This window comes from Corylus avellana, chromosome ca1, assembly GCF_901000735.1.
Source record: "Corylus avellana chromosome ca1, CavTom2PMs-1.0".
NCBI lineage: Eukaryota > Viridiplantae > Streptophyta > Magnoliopsida > Fagales > Betulaceae > Corylus > Corylus avellana.
The window spans coordinates 20,877,920-20,896,970 of NC_081541.1; the positions used below are offsets into that span (position 1 = coordinate 20,877,920).

The 19,051-nt window shown below is 38.4% G+C and overlaps 2 protein-coding genes across 2 annotated transcripts; one reads left to right on the forward strand and one right to left on the reverse strand.

The window, feature by feature from the left end:
• Positions 1-11: 11 nt before the first annotated feature.
• LOC132167266 (uncharacterized) lies at positions 12-16,572 on the reverse strand. The gene is made up of 15 exons (XM_059578181.1): positions 16,515-16,572; positions 14,809-14,954; positions 13,456-13,998; positions 12,108-13,328; positions 11,660-11,987; positions 10,779-11,034; positions 10,468-10,684; positions 9,956-10,329; positions 9,266-9,799; positions 7,281-8,478; positions 6,551-6,904; positions 6,099-6,336; positions 690-3,322; positions 449-591; positions 12-208 (listed from the first exon to the last, which is right to left on the reverse strand). The coding sequence occupies exons 1-15, from the start codon at positions 16,570-16,572 to the stop codon at positions 22-24; spliced, it is 8,430 nt and encodes a 2,809-aa protein (XP_059434164.1). The 3' UTR covers positions 12-21.
• A 492-nt stretch (positions 16,573-17,064) lies between these two features.
• Positions 17,065-17,895, forward strand: LOC132167275 (uncharacterized). Its single transcript, XM_059578193.1, has one exon. The coding sequence runs from the start codon at positions 17,065-17,067 to the stop codon at positions 17,893-17,895; it is 831 nt and encodes a 276-aa protein (XP_059434176.1).
• Positions 17,896-19,051: the final 1,156 nt, after the last annotated feature.

Sequence of the window (19,051 nt, forward strand, 5' to 3'; positions counted from 1 at the left end):
TACCCTTATCAGCACCAGTATCTATCTTAGCCTCGCTACGACTGTCCTCCTTTTCATCACACTGCTCAACAGATGTCTCTCTACCAGAAGGGTTTTGCCATGTTGCAAGAATAGCCGACTCAAGATCGGTTCCACTTTTGGCCTTCTTGACTGCAATCTCTTGGAAAGTAATCCAATTGTTGACATATTGTTCCCAAGTTCTGGTTCACTGAGAAGGTGAAAAAGCAAATCAACGAAATAAAAGCAGGATTTTGATATTCCGTGGAAACTAACTATACTACAGTTTTAAAACAAAGTTAAAAGTGGGTCCCATATAACGCGCCAATCACAGTCATCATATATAGCATCAATCATGGGTAAGTTTGAGTTAATATTCAGATCCATGAGAAATTCAAGACATTTTAAGATTTTACCATAAAAGAAGGAAGGCGTGTCAACCTATACTGACCTCACATCCAATGAAGCAGAAAGTAGCTTTAGTTCATCAAGCATGCTGGCTACTTCATGCTTTTCATCCTCATGGCAAGTAGTGTTCTGAAGGCTTTCGTTCGTAACAGTACTTGCAAGGTGAATACTTTTGTCGACATCCACCTGATATTTACACAGGAAAAGAGGAAAATTCAGTATGGATCTCATGTGCATATGCTTTTCCTTGAAGTCACAAATAATGTTGAACAATTTAGCATTACCTTCATTGCTCGAGCATTGGACAAAAAGCTCTTTGGATCTCCACCATTCTCCAATGACTTCAATGCTTCAAACATTTCCCAAAAGTAACTATAATTCATTGGCAGCTTGCTTCCATTTATGTTGTTCAAAGCACAGTTTGAAGGTGCAAGCTTACAACCGTCCTGATTATAACTGCCTGAAGAAAGCACTTCACTGCAAGAACTACTTGCTTCCACTTCAATAATTCCAGTTTGGCTTTGCACGACTTTGACCGTCTTTGGAAACAAGACTCTTAACATGTCCTCCCTGCACTGTTTTATTGTCATGTCGACAAAAATGGCATCTGGACATTGATATTGTGGACAGTTTTTTCTCAAACTCACAATTACAAGAGGATTGTTAATTTTTTTGAATGCTTCAGCAAGAACATTTATGTGGAAATTCCTCTGTTGAAGTCTTCTCCGAAGGACATCATAAAATTCCCATGGAAGTTGCTCATAAATATAGCTCCTACGAAGCAAATGAAAAAGTAAATCTGAATAGTTCCCATAGTTCAGATGAACCAGACATAATATGGAAACCAATCTCAACAACAGCAATGGATAGTAGTCTTTTGCATATATCCTAGACATTTTGATCCATTCCAATGTACCCACCTTATTGTCAAGAAGGTTCCTAACAACATTGGCAACAAAGTCACAGACCCTTCTGAGTAGTTGCACTTGCACTTTAGCCACTGAAGTGGAATCTGGGTTGGTATCTTCCTCTTGGTAGATAAACCATTCAGTGAAAGAAGACATTGAAGTGATAAAGTAACCCTGGGAACATGATGCCAACATCAGCAGGCGCTCAACAAGATACAAAAAACAATCAGGTGAAATATAGTCCTTTTCTGTCTTCCAATCTACCCTGTAAGTATTTACCAAAGCTTCATATAGCGTCCACGGAAGGGACAACACTCTTGGAGATTCACTGCTATTGTCAGGCATGGTAGCATGTGGAACTTTTGATGCCATATTCCCACAGAGAGTTTGAATGAAGATCTTCCAGGGTGCATTTCCGTAAACCCCATCAAACCTTTTCAAAATCTCCTCATATAAATCATTGTTAAGCTTACCCAATCCAAGAATTATCATTACAACTCTTCCAATTTGCCCATAAGTCAGATTACCCCTTGAGCTGATGTTTTTTAATATGACTTGTTTTAGTAAATTCTTCGAAACATCAGTTCCTCTCAGAGAAAACATGTTCTCTGCCAATAATTTCCGCCAGTCCAGAGGAAATATATAGCCAAAGATATTAGTGGAAAGTTCAACATATCCTGACAATGTATTATCAGTATGGTACTTGATGTCCAGATATTTGGATTCCCTAAGAAACTTCGCAATCTCATAGATATGAGTAAGAGATATGCTTTGGCAGAACGTAGAGAGAGAACTCTTTAATGAGAAATAATAAAGGGCTTCAAGATTGCCCAAAACCTTCATGCCAACAGAAAGTAATTCTGAACACCAGTAATTTCGAGCAGTTGAAACAAACTGGTGAACATCAACAGAAACCAGCTTCCCATTCCGATGAAGGAATCTATTGTCCAATTCTCTCACCCAATAAGCATCAGAGTTGAGCAAAAGATAGATGGCATTATCATTTTGAAATTGCTTCCGAACTCCAAAGTAATTCAAGCAGAAATCTCCATATTCATTAACATCTTGGGTTTTAGAACATCTGAGGTATTCAATAATGTTCACAATCTTATCTTTCCAAATTTTCCAAAAGCAAACTAGTGTTTCTACAGACATCTGATTTGTAGAGATCTTCTGCTCTGAATGCTTTATCAGATCAAAAACAAAATTATCTTCCCATACATACTTTGAGGAGTTTGAATGAAGATGAGCATCTAGAATTTTTCGAGCAGATATAATTTCACCTCCAACACTCTTATGTCTCTGAGATGCATTCAAATAATTTTTCATCATGGACAAGTTACTCTGCTCATTTGACAAAACATCAGCCTCAGTACAAACAAACCCAAAAAAGTTTCCTGACCCATTCTTTGCAAATGTCCTGGCTTTTGCTAAAAGCTCCTGCTTCTGTGTAAACTGCTTCAACGGCCAGCCTTTGCTTCCAGGTGCCCAAATTGAGTTGGACAGAACATAGAAAAGAATTAACAAGGATGCTTCAGTGAAATTCCCAGCCTTCCCTAGGAGATCAGCTTCATGTAGAATCTCCCCTTTCAGTCTCGCTATGTTTGCAGCCATCAAGAAGTTTCCTGATTCTTCTTCCAACATCAGAAGCTCATCAAGGCAACCACAAGACTTCAAAAACTTGCGCATCAAATCCATGGATTGAAAAGCTTTAACAAATTTCATCATGGATCTGTTGTCTTTAAGCTTATAATAATGAAGAGCACAACTCTCTAGAAACTCTTGTTCAATTTTGTCCACACTAAAATCCGTAGTTGCATGTTTCCAATACTGAATGTACTGCAAACCCATGTCAAATAATTTTCCTTTGGTGCAAACTTTCAAACAGTCAGAGAAAAAATAGCCCCTAGCATAGACATCAGCTGCAAGTTCATAGCACCCAGCTAGAGAAAAGCATTCCCCAGCTCTTTTCAGCCCAGTCTCGCCACATTTTTCCAAATAAAGTCTCCCTGAAACAATAAATTGAAATGTTCAAAGTCAAAGTCTACTCAAACTTTGGCAATTATAAACTAGAGCATCAAAAAGTTTTTCATGCGCCACAAATAAAAAATAGCATTCATGTTGATATTTTTGTCCTCATCAAGGTACCAGTTATCCCCAGAAATTCAGAGATCAATTCAGGAAATTTCCCATTGTCACATGACAAGTTTTCAGCTACAAACTATAACAGATATTCTAAGAAGATTGCAACAAATAATGGAAAAGAGATTAAAGTAAACAGTAAAAAGACTACAGAAGTACACATTTTTATAGTGGAAGAAAAACCAAAATAGTTGGACAAGACACCAAGGCTTCAGTGCACACTGATTAAGAGAAAGTGGGATGGAAAATTCTATTTTATGCAATGCAACTAAAGTTTTGTACTTGAGACAAGGGGTAGTTGCATAGTATTAATTTTCAAGGATATAACCGAGTTTACCCCACTCCAACCTGGCAACTTGATGATATTCTTTTCACTTATCAAAAAAAAAAAACTTGATGATATTCTTATCATATTTTATTTTGGTTGCAATTGAAGCTAAGACCTGGCCTTAACCCACCCAATTTAGCACTTGAGCTAAAGCCCATGCACCACCAATAACTGAAGTCCAGCTTCTTAGGATACACTACATCAATATTTTGGTTTGTTAATGTGAGCTGCTGACTGAAATAACTAGTTGCACGCAACCTAACTTCTGCACAATATTCTAGTGTCCACTGCAATATGCAAAGTCAGAAAACCTGCACATCTTATACCTGCAGGGTTCTCAAAACACACTATGGCAACAGCTTATTTTGATCAAACAGCAATAGTAAGTAAGCTATACAATTTGTGACACATTTCCCACTATAAACTATCACCTCAGTGACTCATTTCTAAAAAGTGTTATTACCCAATGCTAGTTCAATCTAAGTGGGGTCTGGAGAGTAGCTTGGATGTGGTACTACCTGCAATGTTTTCTCATGAAGTGGCCATTCAAACAGGCATGTGCACCCGTACTTGGAAGCACATAACTTTACCATTGCACCAGTAAATGGTCCCTCTCCCCCAACTTATTTCTATCATAAAATCCAGCCACGAAACAGAATTCCAACATAGATTTTACATCACCAAGTTGTATTAAAGGGTAAAACACCTTTTTAGTACCTAAGGTTTAAAACCTTTATCTTTTCTTCCCTCAGTTTCATTTCATATCAGAGATGGTACCTAGCTTGTAGCCAAAAACCAAAATGGTCCCTCTGTCCAACATTCCGTCCAAAATTTAACAAAAACCCATGTGGCCAATGGAAGGGATGACACAGCCACATGCTCATTAAAAATTAAAAGCTTAAAAACTACAAATATTAAAAAACATTAAATATATATATAAACTTGAAAAAAAGAAAATAAAGAAAAAAAGTAGCTACAACCACCCCATGGCCAGCCACGGGTGGCCGAACCATCCCAAATGGCCAAACCCTAAAGAAATTTGAGTCTAAAGCCTATAGCCATTGCAACAACCTCAACATGCCATCCGGTGCACTCACTCAGCCACGCCTTGTCACTCTGCCACTCACCAAATCCATGTTCAACTCCAGCCCTAGACTCTCTCTCGGTCTTGTATGACACTGCCTCTTCTCACTCAGAACTTATTAATATGATTATCATCATTTCTTATTCTTTCTTTTGGGTTAAGGAGAATAGAGGAAGAGCATGAGAGCAGATCTGGCAGCGATAACATGAATGGCGATTCTGGAGACGATCAAGATGTAGCCGACAAACTCTAAGAAAGAAGTGTTACCACTAATACACACCATAGCAAATCCAAGAACTCAAATCATAGAGGAAAGCATACAAGAAGGTTTTTAAGAACTCAGCCTCCAAAAATTGCAACATCACAACCATCAGAAACCCCATTCGGCTGTTCTCAAACCGAAAATCTAGAGGCCCAAATTTTTCTGCCCTCATACCCATTCGGCCAAGGCAGAAAGGAAAGAACCAAAAAAAATTCGTCTCCTTCGCCTACTCATTCAATGATGGCAGGAGAAAGACCAAGAATTTTCCTCTCCTTCACAAACCCATTCAGCCATGGCAGTCAAAATACCAACCAAGAAAATCCAACCCAATCTCAATCAAACAACATATCCATTAGTTGCAGAAAACCCAAAAGCGAATATTCAAAAACAAAATCTAAATTTTTCTCTCCTCCCCATGCCCTTATGCAGACAATCCATGCCCAAGATGTGGTGCAGACCAATCAAGGCATAGTAGAGTCCTCTCTTCTTGTTTAGATTGTTTTCTTTTCTCTTTTTTCTTTCGATTTTTTTTTTTTTTTTTTTTTTTAAATAATAATTTTTTTTTAATATTTTTAGTTTTCAAGCTTTTTAATTTTTTAAATTTTTAATGAGCCTGTGGCCATGTGTCATCCCTTCCATTGGCCACATGGATTTCTGTTAAATTTGAACATAATGTTGGACGGAGGGACCATCTCGGTTTTCAGCTATAAACAAGGTACCATCTTTGATATGAAATAAAATCGAGGGATGAAAAACTAAGTCGGTAAACCACAAGGGGGTGATGAGTGTTTAACCCTATATTAAAATTCCAAACATTTTAAAAGGTTAACTTTCAATTGTGAGACAGATTAAAGATGATGTTTATGTTCAATAAAAATGATATAGTTGAGATAGTAGAACCTAAACACGAAAATTTTCCTCAAAGATGGTAAGTTATAGTTGACCCATGTCAGAGAATCCAATGCATACCTGCTCTTTCATGCTCCCCCAAATCAGAGAAACATTGTGCAGCAAAATCAGCCTTGCCTATGGCTTCAAATATTTCAGCAGCTTCCCTAAGGATAATATCTGCCTTTTCTGGATTTGAATGGCGCATGAGGTCAGCAGTGGCTCTAAGGCCAGAAGCCTTAGACCTTCTTTCCCAATGAGTATCTCCAGCTCTCTCAAAGCACATTGTTGCCATTTCATAGTTACACTCACGATATAACTGCAAGAAAATAGACAAAAGAGTTAGACATCACCATTCTTGTTTTAGACAGTTAATTTTTGAAACAATTGTAAGTCTCATACAAATAAAAATGAACGATCTTATTCCTTCACCATGATTTGTTCCATGCAATAACCCAATATTTTCCATTAACAACCGCAGCAAAATTTGTTTCAACAGTTGACGGTCAAAATCAATGGCATAATGTACTAACCTTAATTCCCCGTGATCTCCACTCCTCTGGGCTGCTAGCAACTTGCATCGCCTGAGCAAGTGATTCGTCCAATTGTTTGACTTGGACAATATACTTTTTCTTCCAATAGTCAAACATAGGTCTGCAGAACTCATCTTCATTCTCACAAATCCACAACCTCTGCCTCGTACGAGTGACAGCCACATAAAGTTGCTTCAGTTCTGAGCACAAGACATTGTGTTTAGCCTCATTGAACCTTGGAAAAGGGCAAAGTGAAGTTGGGTCGAGTAAATCTTGTTCCTTCATATAATTATATATCACCCTCCACTGATTTTTCAGAGGTGATGAACCAAAAAAGTTGTACAACAATACATCCTACATGAAGAGAAATATAGGAGTCACAAATGGGGAGAAAAGTATAACTCAACAAACTACTGACAAAGATATATATTTTGAACAAATAAAGTGATGATTGTTTACATCTAAAATAAATTTTGGGAGGACAAATTTTTTCATTTTTTGTTACTGCACCAGACCTCTAACAAAACTGTGTTTAGACATAAAGCTTAGAACTTTAAATTTTTGCAAGAAGATTGCCATATATGTACTTAGCCGTATTTTGATACTGGATTTTGGCAAACATACTGTATTTGTAAGAAAATTAGCAAACAAATAGGCAAATGAAACTCCTCATGATAATCACCTCCACATAAACCAGTAAAATGAATAAATAATGATGAATTATAACCACCTGAAACTCAAGGCCCTTGCACTCCACAATGGTTAGAACAAGAGCTTGCTTCCCAACAGCATTGGTAATTTCCTTCCGAACACAATCATCTCGTACCAATATTACCTGCTCGGCACCAAAGCCAACAATACTCCTTCCAGCTATTCCACTATTTCCAAATATAGTTATGATTGCATTTTGATTGTTCCCTGATTCAAGCAAGATTGGAGCTTCACCGTATATAAGACTAGTCTCAGGCTGCAAAACATCAACAGATTGAGGAAAGAAATGATAAAGAAGTTCGATAACACTGTGTGATAGTTTAAGAACCCCATCATGAGTACGGAAATTCTGGCTCAAATGGAAAATATCTGAGACTATTCCTTTCTCTTTTCTTTTATCATGTCCACAGCTTTTAGATTCCAGTAGAAACTTATTGTAGAATAGAGATCGTATATCCTGAAATCTAAAATCGATTCCCCTTGCAATTGTCTGTGCTGTGTCACCAGAGAAAACAAAACCTTCTTCTACATTTTTGCAGATATATTTGAATAATGCAATTTGGCTCAATGTGAGATCCTGCACCTCATCAACATATACAAAATCAATTTCATCACCTTCGTATCTTTCAACTCTCAATCGACGATGAAGATCAATTACAAGATCCGCCATATCAAAGTCACCATTTTCAATCTTCATTTTTTCATAATTTTGAAAGAGTTCATATATTTTCTCTCTCTTCTCTTTATTTAAACTGGACACTCGGCCCTTTGATAGGGAAACATACTCCTCACGACTGAGTTTACCATCACCTGCCCCTACAGCGTGTGGGCCACCTTTTATATGAGAAATAATCTCTGTGAAAACTCTTGAAGAGTCAAGCTTCTTAGTCAATTGGGTATTGAAATGGGGCCAGTATGATGCACTAAAGCTCTCAAAATTAACTTCTTTCTTCCTTATAAATGTCTGCAAGGCAACTGATCCACCAAGAACCTTACCATGAGAGTGTTTCCTTACTTCATGAAATCTTTCAAAGAATGAATTACCCACAGTTCCATCAAGCATTATCAGAAAATTATGAAATGTAATGACAAGAGGGTATGAATTGGGTGGAACATCAAGAAAAGTATCCGGGACATCCTTGAATTGAGTTGCATCATCTAAATCATCAGTATCAATTGAACTGCTTCCTTTTGAAAAATTACCACCACAGGCAAAGCTGCACGTAAAAAAAAATAATAATAATTAAAAGGCTTATCATTAGATATAAAACAACTTTTATGCAACAAAAAGTGGATATCACAATTATGGAACAAAACAACCAATGCACATGAGGAACTAAAAGACATTAAAAAAATTTATCCAGAAAATAGAATCTGATTTGGGGTTTAGAAAACATGGTGGAAATGCTTATCAGTTTATTAAGACAATATGGAATATTTAAGCCAGAACCTAAACATTCATAGAGATGGATCTGTCCCCTAGATACCAACAAAAGAAAGACATATTTTACTTCATGCTTATGCGCTACCTTAAGCTCTAATCTCCATATCACAGATTTGAAAGCTAAACATATGCAGAAACGCTCCCGTGTAAAATTGATGGGAAAAGAATAATGATGGTCGGACATATATGTTTGAATCAAATCGAAGAGTATAATAATTTAAAAGCAACATAAACGTTTGGCTTCAATATAACATATCCACCCAACTTAAAATTATAATCCCACCCAAAAAAAAAAAAAGTGACTGGGATTCTGGGACCCATCAATGGCTTATTGAGGTTTGTATGCATCCAAACAAATGTTTGGACTTTCTCAAAAAACTTAAAGAAATTAAAGTACATGCAGAGTACCATAGTTTCTAGTGAAAAATTCAAGCAATCAAATTCAAAAAGAACTAAATTTTCCCAAATTGAATGAAACTCAAGGCTTCATACTTTCACATGAGAAAAATATAGGAGTGATAGCAGATTGCAACCACCATTTCATCCAATAATCTACACACCTTTTCAAGCGAGACACATGTTGTTTGACAGCATGACACAATTTATTACTGACTGTCACGAAAAGCTGGTGCAATGTAGTTTCCTTTTTTTCTGCAATAGTCTCCTCCTCAGCCTCCTTTTCCTGACTATGCACAGGTCTATCGCTCTTGACACCATAGAAATCTTTTGCCATATGGTGCAGTTTTTCTTTCTGAAATAACTTCATAGTCAAAATAGTTGTTTTCCCAGTACCTGACCGTCCGAGAATAAAGGTGCTTCTACGAAAAAGGATTATCTCCAACTCTTGCTCATTTACCTCAAATGGAAGATCCAATTCGCTACCATCATTGTTAGAAAGCAAGTGGCCCACTACACCTAATGATAAAGAGTAGAATTTCATCAGCATCAGACTCTCACTCACCTTTACATTCTCAACATAACTTCTACCATCAGAAGCTGAATCAGTTAAGTCGATCTCATTTTCACTGTTATCAAAATTCTTAATCCTGACAATTTCAGAAGAACATGACCAACTCTTCGGAACTTCCAAATCCCTATGCGCAATGAAAAAAAATAAATCAAGGTTAAGCCAATTGGAACGTCAAACATAAAGAAGAGATGCTTATAAATGTAAAACATTCAAATAAGGCATCATTTAAGTTTCAAAATTTAGCATACAAATCAACTAGAATGCAAAAGAACCTACATACCCCTCAAGACATCTCTCTTTGCAGTGATTAATAAAGTCATCTGTGTATTTTCCAAACATACTATCAAGACGTTTGATTAATTTTGAAATATCTTCTACAGGTAATATATCCCAAATCTTCAAAACTTGATAGTAACTCAATTCCTTCATTGCGTCACTCCATTCTTTTACTATGTCATTTGCACAAACAACATAAAGACCTTCAACCTTAAATTGCTTTAAAATCTCTGAAGAATCTCCACAAATGGGATCTACATTCTTCTTCTTGGGTCTCCAGCCGCTGGAAAGTTTAAGTAGAAGGTTTAAAACTGACTTCTTTGTCTGTATAGACTTCAGCTTTTGAAATGATTTCAGAAAGTTATTACTGAAAAGAACCTGTTGATAATAGAGTACATAAGATTTAATAAGAAAAACTACAGAACCAATTTAAGAAAGAATACAAAAGTTGCCACTAATGGAAGTTACCAATATAAATATTTTGAATGAAAAGTATTACTACGGAATGCCATGTACCTTCCACCTAGCAGTTTTGAAAAGTATACTATCCCCTTTGAGCAAATCATCAAATTGTTCTAACTCTTTCTTCACATCTAATATTGCCTTGTTCAAATCCTTGTCCTCATCACCATTAAAGAAACATTGACGATTCTTCGCATCAAGGACCAAGGCTTTCCAAACAGATTCACTATTACATAGCGTTTTTTCATTTCCCAAAATCCACAGACAGTGCCTGAAAGGCATTATAGGGCCACTTATTATTCACCACACTTGTTAAAATGGAAAAGCAAAAGCAAACTTACCAAAAGAGTTTCCATAAGTATTACCTAGCCCTTGTAAGAGCAACATTAGTTCTCTGAGGATTTGATATGAACTCAATTGATGCACGACTATTAGATCTTACAGTTGATATTATTATTATGTCCTCTTCCCCACCCTGAAACCCATCAACTGATTTAACCTTCACTGCAAACCCATCAAGGTTATCATACTTCCGTCCTAGTTTCTCTTGAATTGCAACTACTTGAGCAGCATAAGGAGATATAACACCAACACTGAATTTCTGTTCCGAACCATCCCAAGCTGTATTCAGAGCAAGCGACAAAAGAAATAAAAAATAAAAGTTAATTAAAGGTTTAAGCACTAGTTTCTCTAGGAGAAGTAGTAGTATCGTCATGAGATTTGGAGGGAAAGACAATATAACAGGATAGACAGAACAAGAATCCTCAAAGACAAAAAGATGTTTTTAAGTCGTTTTAATGGATTAACACACTGACTTTTACTTTCTTTTAGACGCCACCACATGTACCAGTCCTATAAGCTGAATTAACATACTTTCAAGGTAAACATGTACATGACCTACCATTGCAAGTGTCTCATTTCATTACCGTATAACATAGGCAAGATCGTTAAGCATTTTAACAAAACTCATCAACTTACTCTGTGTACACCATCCGTGGAATTAGAAATAATCAAATCAATCTATACTGGCATCAAATTAATGACTTAAATTTGCAAAGAATACAAAAATATAACGGATTATGCAACTGGACAATAAAATAGCTTTAACAACTAACATCGTTCTTTAGAACAGTAATGTCAACCGTGTAAAGTGCTCATAAGCTACATTAAGCTGCACGGACTTAATGTTGAAATCACAGAAATATCTTTTGATGTCATAAGAATATGAGAATTCAAGTTGAGTAACCTTTGAATAATTTCTGCAGTATTTTCATAACGACAGCAACCTCAACCATGTTTCTCCTGCTACGCCCAGCATCATCCTTCTCCTCTCTTCCACCCACTACATTTATAATAGAATAGGGACCAAACATTGGCCAAGGAAGATAATGCTTTTCGTGGCTTTTTCTTTTAACATTCGGAGCATCTAAAATCTGTTCACGATAAAATTTTGAATTTGGGAACAAACTTATGGATGGATGCATTCGGTACTGTATATTGAGAAGATGCTTTGAATGACCCAATGAGCTCAACCTCTCAAATAAACTTCTTCCAAAGCCAGCTTCATCACAAATCTGTGAAAAGAAACATGATAGATTTTGAAAGAATATTAAAAAGAAAATTAAAAAGTAATAACCAGTTTGCACAAAAACAAAGGGAGGGATATGTAAGATAACCAAATGACATTTACATACATTGCTTTCAACCATTGCTGGTAATTGGCACTCATCGCCAACAAGAATAGCATGTGTTAAACCCGGAAGTTGTAACGGTATAGTTGACTCGCACTCCTTTAATTGTGCAGCTTCATCAATAACCAGAATGTTCAGTGGTTCCATTTCCACTGAGTGCAGCTTATACGAACTTGAAGCAGTGCAAAAATGTAAGGAAGCTGTTGAAAGACAATATTCCGCTATAGACCGTTTGTTCATAACACTTGGGAGGTCAAGTTCAACAAACGAACCGTTAAGTGTTCTTAAAACAGAAAGGCATTCTCTTCTCCTTTCATACAACAGGAATGGCATATCCACAAATGAATGCGATATATCTGCAGCTAATTCCGGCTGAGAAAAAAGCTCCTCAAGTACTTTAGACTCTACATTATCTTGAAAGAGCAAGGTTTCAAAAGACTCTAGTAGGCCGAAAAGAGAGACCATGTTTTGGAAATTGTGTTCCATAACATATTTTTTTGGTAAATGTCTACAAAAGACGAGAATACAATTTTTGAGTGATGATGAAATCAAAACAAATCTTTTCCTCAGAAAATCAAGAAATGACTTATACTTCCTCTCGCTACCATCACTTTCATCCCCACCTCCTTTCTCCTTGATTTCATTTTGATTGTTGAGTTCTCTCTCTTTGATAGATTCATTTTCCAAAAAGATGTTATACTGAGAAACACAATCTTCAAGAAGATCAATCATTGAAGCAAAACAATGCCTCCAACCAGTCAGAGGCCCTAAGCACTCTGTAAGCCTTTTGACCCGATAATCCAAATGTATCTCTTCAATGTCTGAACCAAGTTTGAGCCGCTCCTTATTCCCAAATAAAAGAATATCTCCCAGTGAGAGAAAGAAAGCATCAATTCCAAAGTCTGTTTCAAAGGATTCTTTCACCAGCATTAGGGTGCGAGAAGCCACTTGTGTGATTGCAGCATTGGTTGGGGCACAGGTAAGAGTCCTACGTCCCATTCTTAACAGGGTGAAGAGCAGTGTACTAGTGGTTTTTGTTTTCCCTGTACCCGGTGGACCCCATATAAGTTCCACAGCTGACTTGTGGTTACAATGCATCTTATGAAGACATGCCAGAACTGCCTTGGTTTGGGATTCATTCAGTTTAGAAGCAACACCGGTCCCAATTTTCTCATCCCAGCTCCCACCTCCCTGGGCAGAACAGAGACCACAATCTTCTTCAATCTGTTGTACAACATCAGAAAAGGCAAATAATCAATTAATGTCGGTAAAACAAATATGAATCTGGATAACCCAAAACCAGCTTCTAAAACATAAAGGAAACTACAACATTCATCCCCCAATTACTTACCAAAGGATCAGTCCTTAAAACTTTTTTGATAATCTCCAGATTCCTAGACATGTGCAACGCTTTCCATATTCTCTTGTTAGTAGTCGTATTTATCAAGAAAACCACAAACAATGATTTCTGGTGCCCAATGACTTCAGTTTCTTTCAATGCCTTGACTTTAAAACTAGTAGATGTGCTATTGTCCTCATTTTCATCATCTGGGATTTTAGAGACCGTCACAAAGGTCCATTGCCTTTCTATTCTTTGTAAATCAGAAACATGCTCAGGTTTGGCATCTGCTAAAACAAATATATCTCCGGGCAACGTTTTGTAGGGCTCCTTGCCATGAACACCGAATCTGTTTCTCCAGGAATCAACCTTAACATCATACAAGTTTGACCCATAGGGCCTAGATTCATCAAATGCAATTACTTCAGCAAAGGGTGCTTCTGATATAATCTCAATACTTGAATGCAGTTGTGCACGCGTTTCTTCCAGTAAGGGGTAAACATACGATCCCAAATACTGCTGGACAGATTCAAACAACTGTGGAATTTGTTCTACCTATAAAGAATCAAACAAGTATTCAATTCAAAAATGGAGTACCAAAAAAACTTCGTGGAAGTCAACAGGCTCAAATACCCCAATTAATCCACAGAAACATGCAACTTAATTGTGTATTTCTTTCTTGTAGATGCAGCAACACTGATTAAGCCACAGATAAAAGGATGTCTGAAGGCTTCAACAAAATTAGTTTTACATATTTTCTGCTAGACATGATCTACAAGCATAGACCAAACGGTTCAAGAAGCCTAAACAACGCAAAATGAATATCCAATTATATTTGAAGGCCAACATATGTCAATTTAAATCACATTGTGTAAATTCCTCCTACCAACATATCATTATCACTCAAATTAACCTAAGAAAATAAAAATTTAAACAAATACATCTTTTTTTTTACTAACCCATTAGTCAATTCAAAATCTTGGTGGATTTTTCCAATAATGGCATTCAAGGAACGAAAATGACAAGCAAAAAGGAAGAAGCAGTCCATAATTTTATTTCTTTGTTCTTTTTAATCTTTTGGTCTTGATATATTATACACATTGTAAAAGAAGAAAGAACAAGCGTAGAAAAACTGGGCCTGAAATGATCAAGCCCATGAAGGCAAACAAACTGGGCTAAGTATAGAAATAAAATATTAACAAAAAGTAAAACTCTTTTCTTTTCTTTTCTTTCATTTTCTTTTGCAAGCATCATCAATAAAATCATCCTCAATGTTTCATGGAGTATTAAATGCTATAAATAATCGAAAAGGGATTGTAATAAACAAAACCAAGAGAGCGAAGAGAATGTTGGATTAAAGCAAACCTGGTTGTTGTAAAGGTTTTCATTGTCAATGTCTTCAAGGGACCAAGAAAGAACAATATCTAGGAAACCATGATCATTAGCAAGTGCTGCTCTCTTTGTTTTTGAGCTTTCTCCCATCATCGTTTCCACTCTTCCTTTCTTCTGATCTGCAGGCAATTATATCAATCAATGATTTGGAAACCTTAAAAACTCTTTACAACAAGCTAGATATGTAGTAGTAGGAGAGAAATGAAGGGGGAATTCTTAACAAGAAAGCAATGAACTTTCAAAGGAGAAGGCAACTAGGAATCATCACTACAAAGGTAAAGGTAAAGGTAAAAAAGAAAGTTCTTTGGGCAGGTCTTCTCATTTCCTGATACCTTGTTGACCTTTAAAGCTCCTTCCTTTTCCTCGTACTATACAGTCTTTATTGTGTTCTTGGAATTTTCAAACTTGTTTGGTCGGTCGGAAAAGAAAATTAAAGGACATGTCACTTGGACAGTGTGATAAATGATTTTGGCAAGGCAAAGCAATCTCCCATTCTCTTATGTTTTTTTACATCATATTAATTATTTTTTATTATAATTTAAATAAAAAATTATTATAAAATAAATTTTTACTTTTTTATTTTTTCAAAAATAGTATTCTGACTTTTTTTAACACTAACTAATTTTTAATACAGTACAAAACCAATGCCATAAAAAAGTTTGTCAAACACACCAGGGAAATCCGCTCCATGGTTAATATATTAAAAAAAAAAAAATGAGGAAATTATATATATCACTCACCGTCGCTTTCAATTGATAATTTTTTTTTTTTTTTTGATATGACTATGAAGGAGAAGCTGAAGAGTGTGAAGAAGGCACAGATAAAAAGCTTCAACAACCAGAGGAATCCGTTGCAAAGGTCTCCATCTCGGAAAAAAAATGAAACGAAAAAAAGTCGGGTAAAGTGTAATGTGTGGGCCCTTCCACGTCATCAAGGTATCGTCATACTATGACGTCTATAGCTAATGCTAGTATGAAATGGTGGAATTGACCCGATCTATGTTTTCTCTTTTCTTTATTATTAAAAAAGAAAAACAAAAATAAAGTATACCTTCTATATATTCCTTTCATTTAGACCAAATAATATTTAGTAAGGGTGTATGTTACACATAAACCCACCGCCCGAGCCCACAGGTCATCTCAAGCCCGCGGGTTAAGGGCCCATGAGCCCAAGAAAGCCCGATACATCCAAATGTGCTCACCAAATGTGCCCAATGCAAAACAATGGATACGACATCGTCCCATACGCTCTCGGACAACCAGAATCCAGGCACAGGATCACTATGAACCTCCTGCACTTGACGTCCGGATACACAAACAGCCTGCGCCTAGCAAGATCACCGGGACGGTTACGATCTTGCTCTTAAAGCCACCTCGCAGGTATAGGCAATCATCGGATCAACGTATGTAACGGCCTCCTATCGGTCGTAAAGAGAGGGAACACATGCATTAACATTTCCTACCGTTACGACCAAATTCCGGATCCTCCGCCCGGCCATCATAACCACCTCCGCATGCTCAACTATAAAAGGCCTCACTCCGAAGGTATGAAGGACCACAAATTCGCATACTAAGCTAATATACATAATGACTTAAGCATCGGAGGAGGAACCGCCAGCCAACACCCGGCGTATCCTCTTAATGTGTGCTTTGGTTTTGCAGCTTTACTAAAAGACTCACAGAAATACGAACAACGAGAGGCGTAGCTCGAAGACTTGGGCCCCCTTTGATTCACCATGCCGAAAAACTGCTTCAACAATTTGGCGCCATCTGTGGGGACGACTGTTCGTTCTTATAAAAATAAATATCCGCAGCAATGGTGAATACAAGGTCAAGAAGCCAAGCTCGCACCAAAGAACTACCGGCGCAAGATAATCAGAGGCCCCCACCGATGCATCAGAATGCCAGGGACAAAGAGCACATTGCTTCACTCGAAGCACAAATGGCGCTTCTGATCCAGCAGAATGAGGAGTTGCGGCTCCAATTTCTGTCTCCATCTCAAGTCAATCAGGCTGAACAGTCAGATGGGCTAAGAAACCACGATCATCACTCTAATGACCAGAACCTCCACTCTGATGGTCACAGCAATAAAGGCGAGAGTCGCCCTCCCCCACGCAACCATACTCGCAAAGGTGAAAACTCCCATAAAACGGCGGAACCACTACCAATCACAGCTCCGCAAGGGGAGGTAGACAAATCATTGGCAGAGCTTAAAACTTAGCTAGAAGTCATGGAGAAGAAAGAGAAGTACAAGGCTGCAGTGGTGAGCAAGCTCTTCGCTGGGACGGAGACACCCTTCACCAAACAAGTGATCGATCATCCACTCCCCCACAAGTTCAAAACACCGCAAATTCCAAGCTATAGTGGAGTTGGAGATCCAATCGAGCATCTGAAGAACTATCGGATACATCTGACGCTGCATGCTATTCCCGACGAGATAGCATCCAGAGCCTTCCTGACTACACTCTCGGGAAACACTAGGGAATGGTTCCGAAGCTTAGCCCCTAATTCTGTGGCTACCTTCGAGGATCTAGCTCGGATTTTTCTCACCCATTTCCTAGGTTCCAGAGAAAGGAAGAAACCGTCCAGGTACCTATTGACACTCCACCAACGAGAAGGGGAGAGTTTAAAGGAATTTATGATTCGGTTTAACACCGAAAAATTGAAGGTGGAAAATCCTACGGATGGTGTAATCTTCTCCGCCGTCTACAATGGAATCTCGCCCGACGAGCCCGTGGCGAGGAAGATCGCAAGAAAGCAACCAAACACCCTCCAGGAGCTATTGGACAAAGTAGAGGAGTTTATTAATGAAAAAGAGACCTTGAAGGCCATGAGGTCGGCCCAAAAAACTCCTAAGAAGCTGGAAGAAAAGAAGAGGAAAGATCTACCAAGGTTCGACACCCCAAAGCATTTCAAGAAGAAGTTTAGTAATCACAACTTTACTCCACTCAATGCCAACATTTCCAAGGTCCTGATGGAGATCAAGAAGGATCCAGAATACCGAAGACCTCTCGGGGCCCCGCAGAATCAGAACTCAGATCGGTATTACGAGTTCCACTAGGTTACCGGGCATTACACAAAGGGCTGCATCGCCTTGCGGCACCTCATTGAAAAGTTTATCCAAAATGGTAAACTTGTGCGATTCTTGGGAGAACAACGGAGAGCGGCTCCACCTTGGGAAAACTTCATCTGAGAAATACACTACCTTCCTCCCAAGAATCAATAGTCGCAAGAACGGTACCGAAGCAGAAGCTCTAACCGTCGAAACCAGGACAGGTATCCTCGGGAAGAGAGAGTAAGGCGAGAAGAGCACCAAGGAAGGCCAACGCGCCCAACCCATGAACCCCAACATCAAGCTAACCCCGAGAAATCTGCACCATAATTGGAGGATTCGTCGGGGGAGGAGAATCAGGGAGAGTGAGGAAGGCTAACGCTCGACAATTGGAAGGCTCTCACGAAGTCTATATTGTCGGGAGGCCCGTGAAGCAGTCCTGAAGAAGCGAGATGGTGATCGGATTCTCGGATGCGGACTACCTGGGTATCTCGCACCCACACACGGACGCCTTGGTTATCACCCTAACGGTGGCAAATTATAACGTCCACCACATCCTGGTGGACAATGGAAGCTCGGCAGACATCCTGTATTGGTCTACATTTAAGAAGCTGAATCTGGGACGGGAGAAAATCGTCCCAACCAACTGCCCCTTGATGGGATTCACGGGGGAACAAGTACAGTCGGTCGGATCAATTGAGCTACTGGTCACAGCCGGGTCATACCTAAGACAGGCAACTATAATGGTACGTTTCCTATTGGTCAATCGACCTTCAGCTTACAATGCCATTATCGGGAGGACGGCTCTCAATGAACTAAGAGCCATCACATCAACCCCACACCTCAATGTGAAGTTCTCGACGAATCACGTAGTCGGGAAAATTAGGGGTGATCAACGGGCAGCCCGGCAGTGTTATAACATTTCTATGAAGGAATACCCGAAAATCCCAGCCCCGGGGTACGCCAGTAAGGAGGAAAGATAGCAATTAAAGGACGGTGAACTGGTTGAAGATCTTAAGGAATTCTCGTTCGGCGAACCCGACAGAATTATCAAAATTGGGTCCCAACTAGACCCAATCACCAAGAAAGAGCTCGAGTCCTTCCACCACAGTAACTACGATGTATTCACCTGGAGTCATGACGACATGTCCGGAATAGCACCTTC

Coding starts and splice junctions, on each gene's coding strand:
- LOC132167266 (XM_059578181.1), bottom strand. CDS start 16,572: ATGGTGAATCAAAGGGGGCCCAAGTCTTCGAGCTACGCCTCTCGTTGT. Junction 10,685..10,778: donor GTTGCTCTTACAAGGGCTAG/GTAATACTTATG, acceptor AATGCCTTTCAG/GCACTGTCTGTGGATTTTGG. Junction 3,323..6,098: donor GGGGGAGCATGAAAGAGCAG/GTATGCATTGGA, acceptor TTATTGTTTCAG/GGAGACTTTATTTGGAAAAA.
- LOC132167275 (XM_059578193.1), top strand. CDS start 17,065: ATGGAGAAGAAAGAGAAGTACAAGGCTGCAGTGGTGAGCAAGCTCTTC.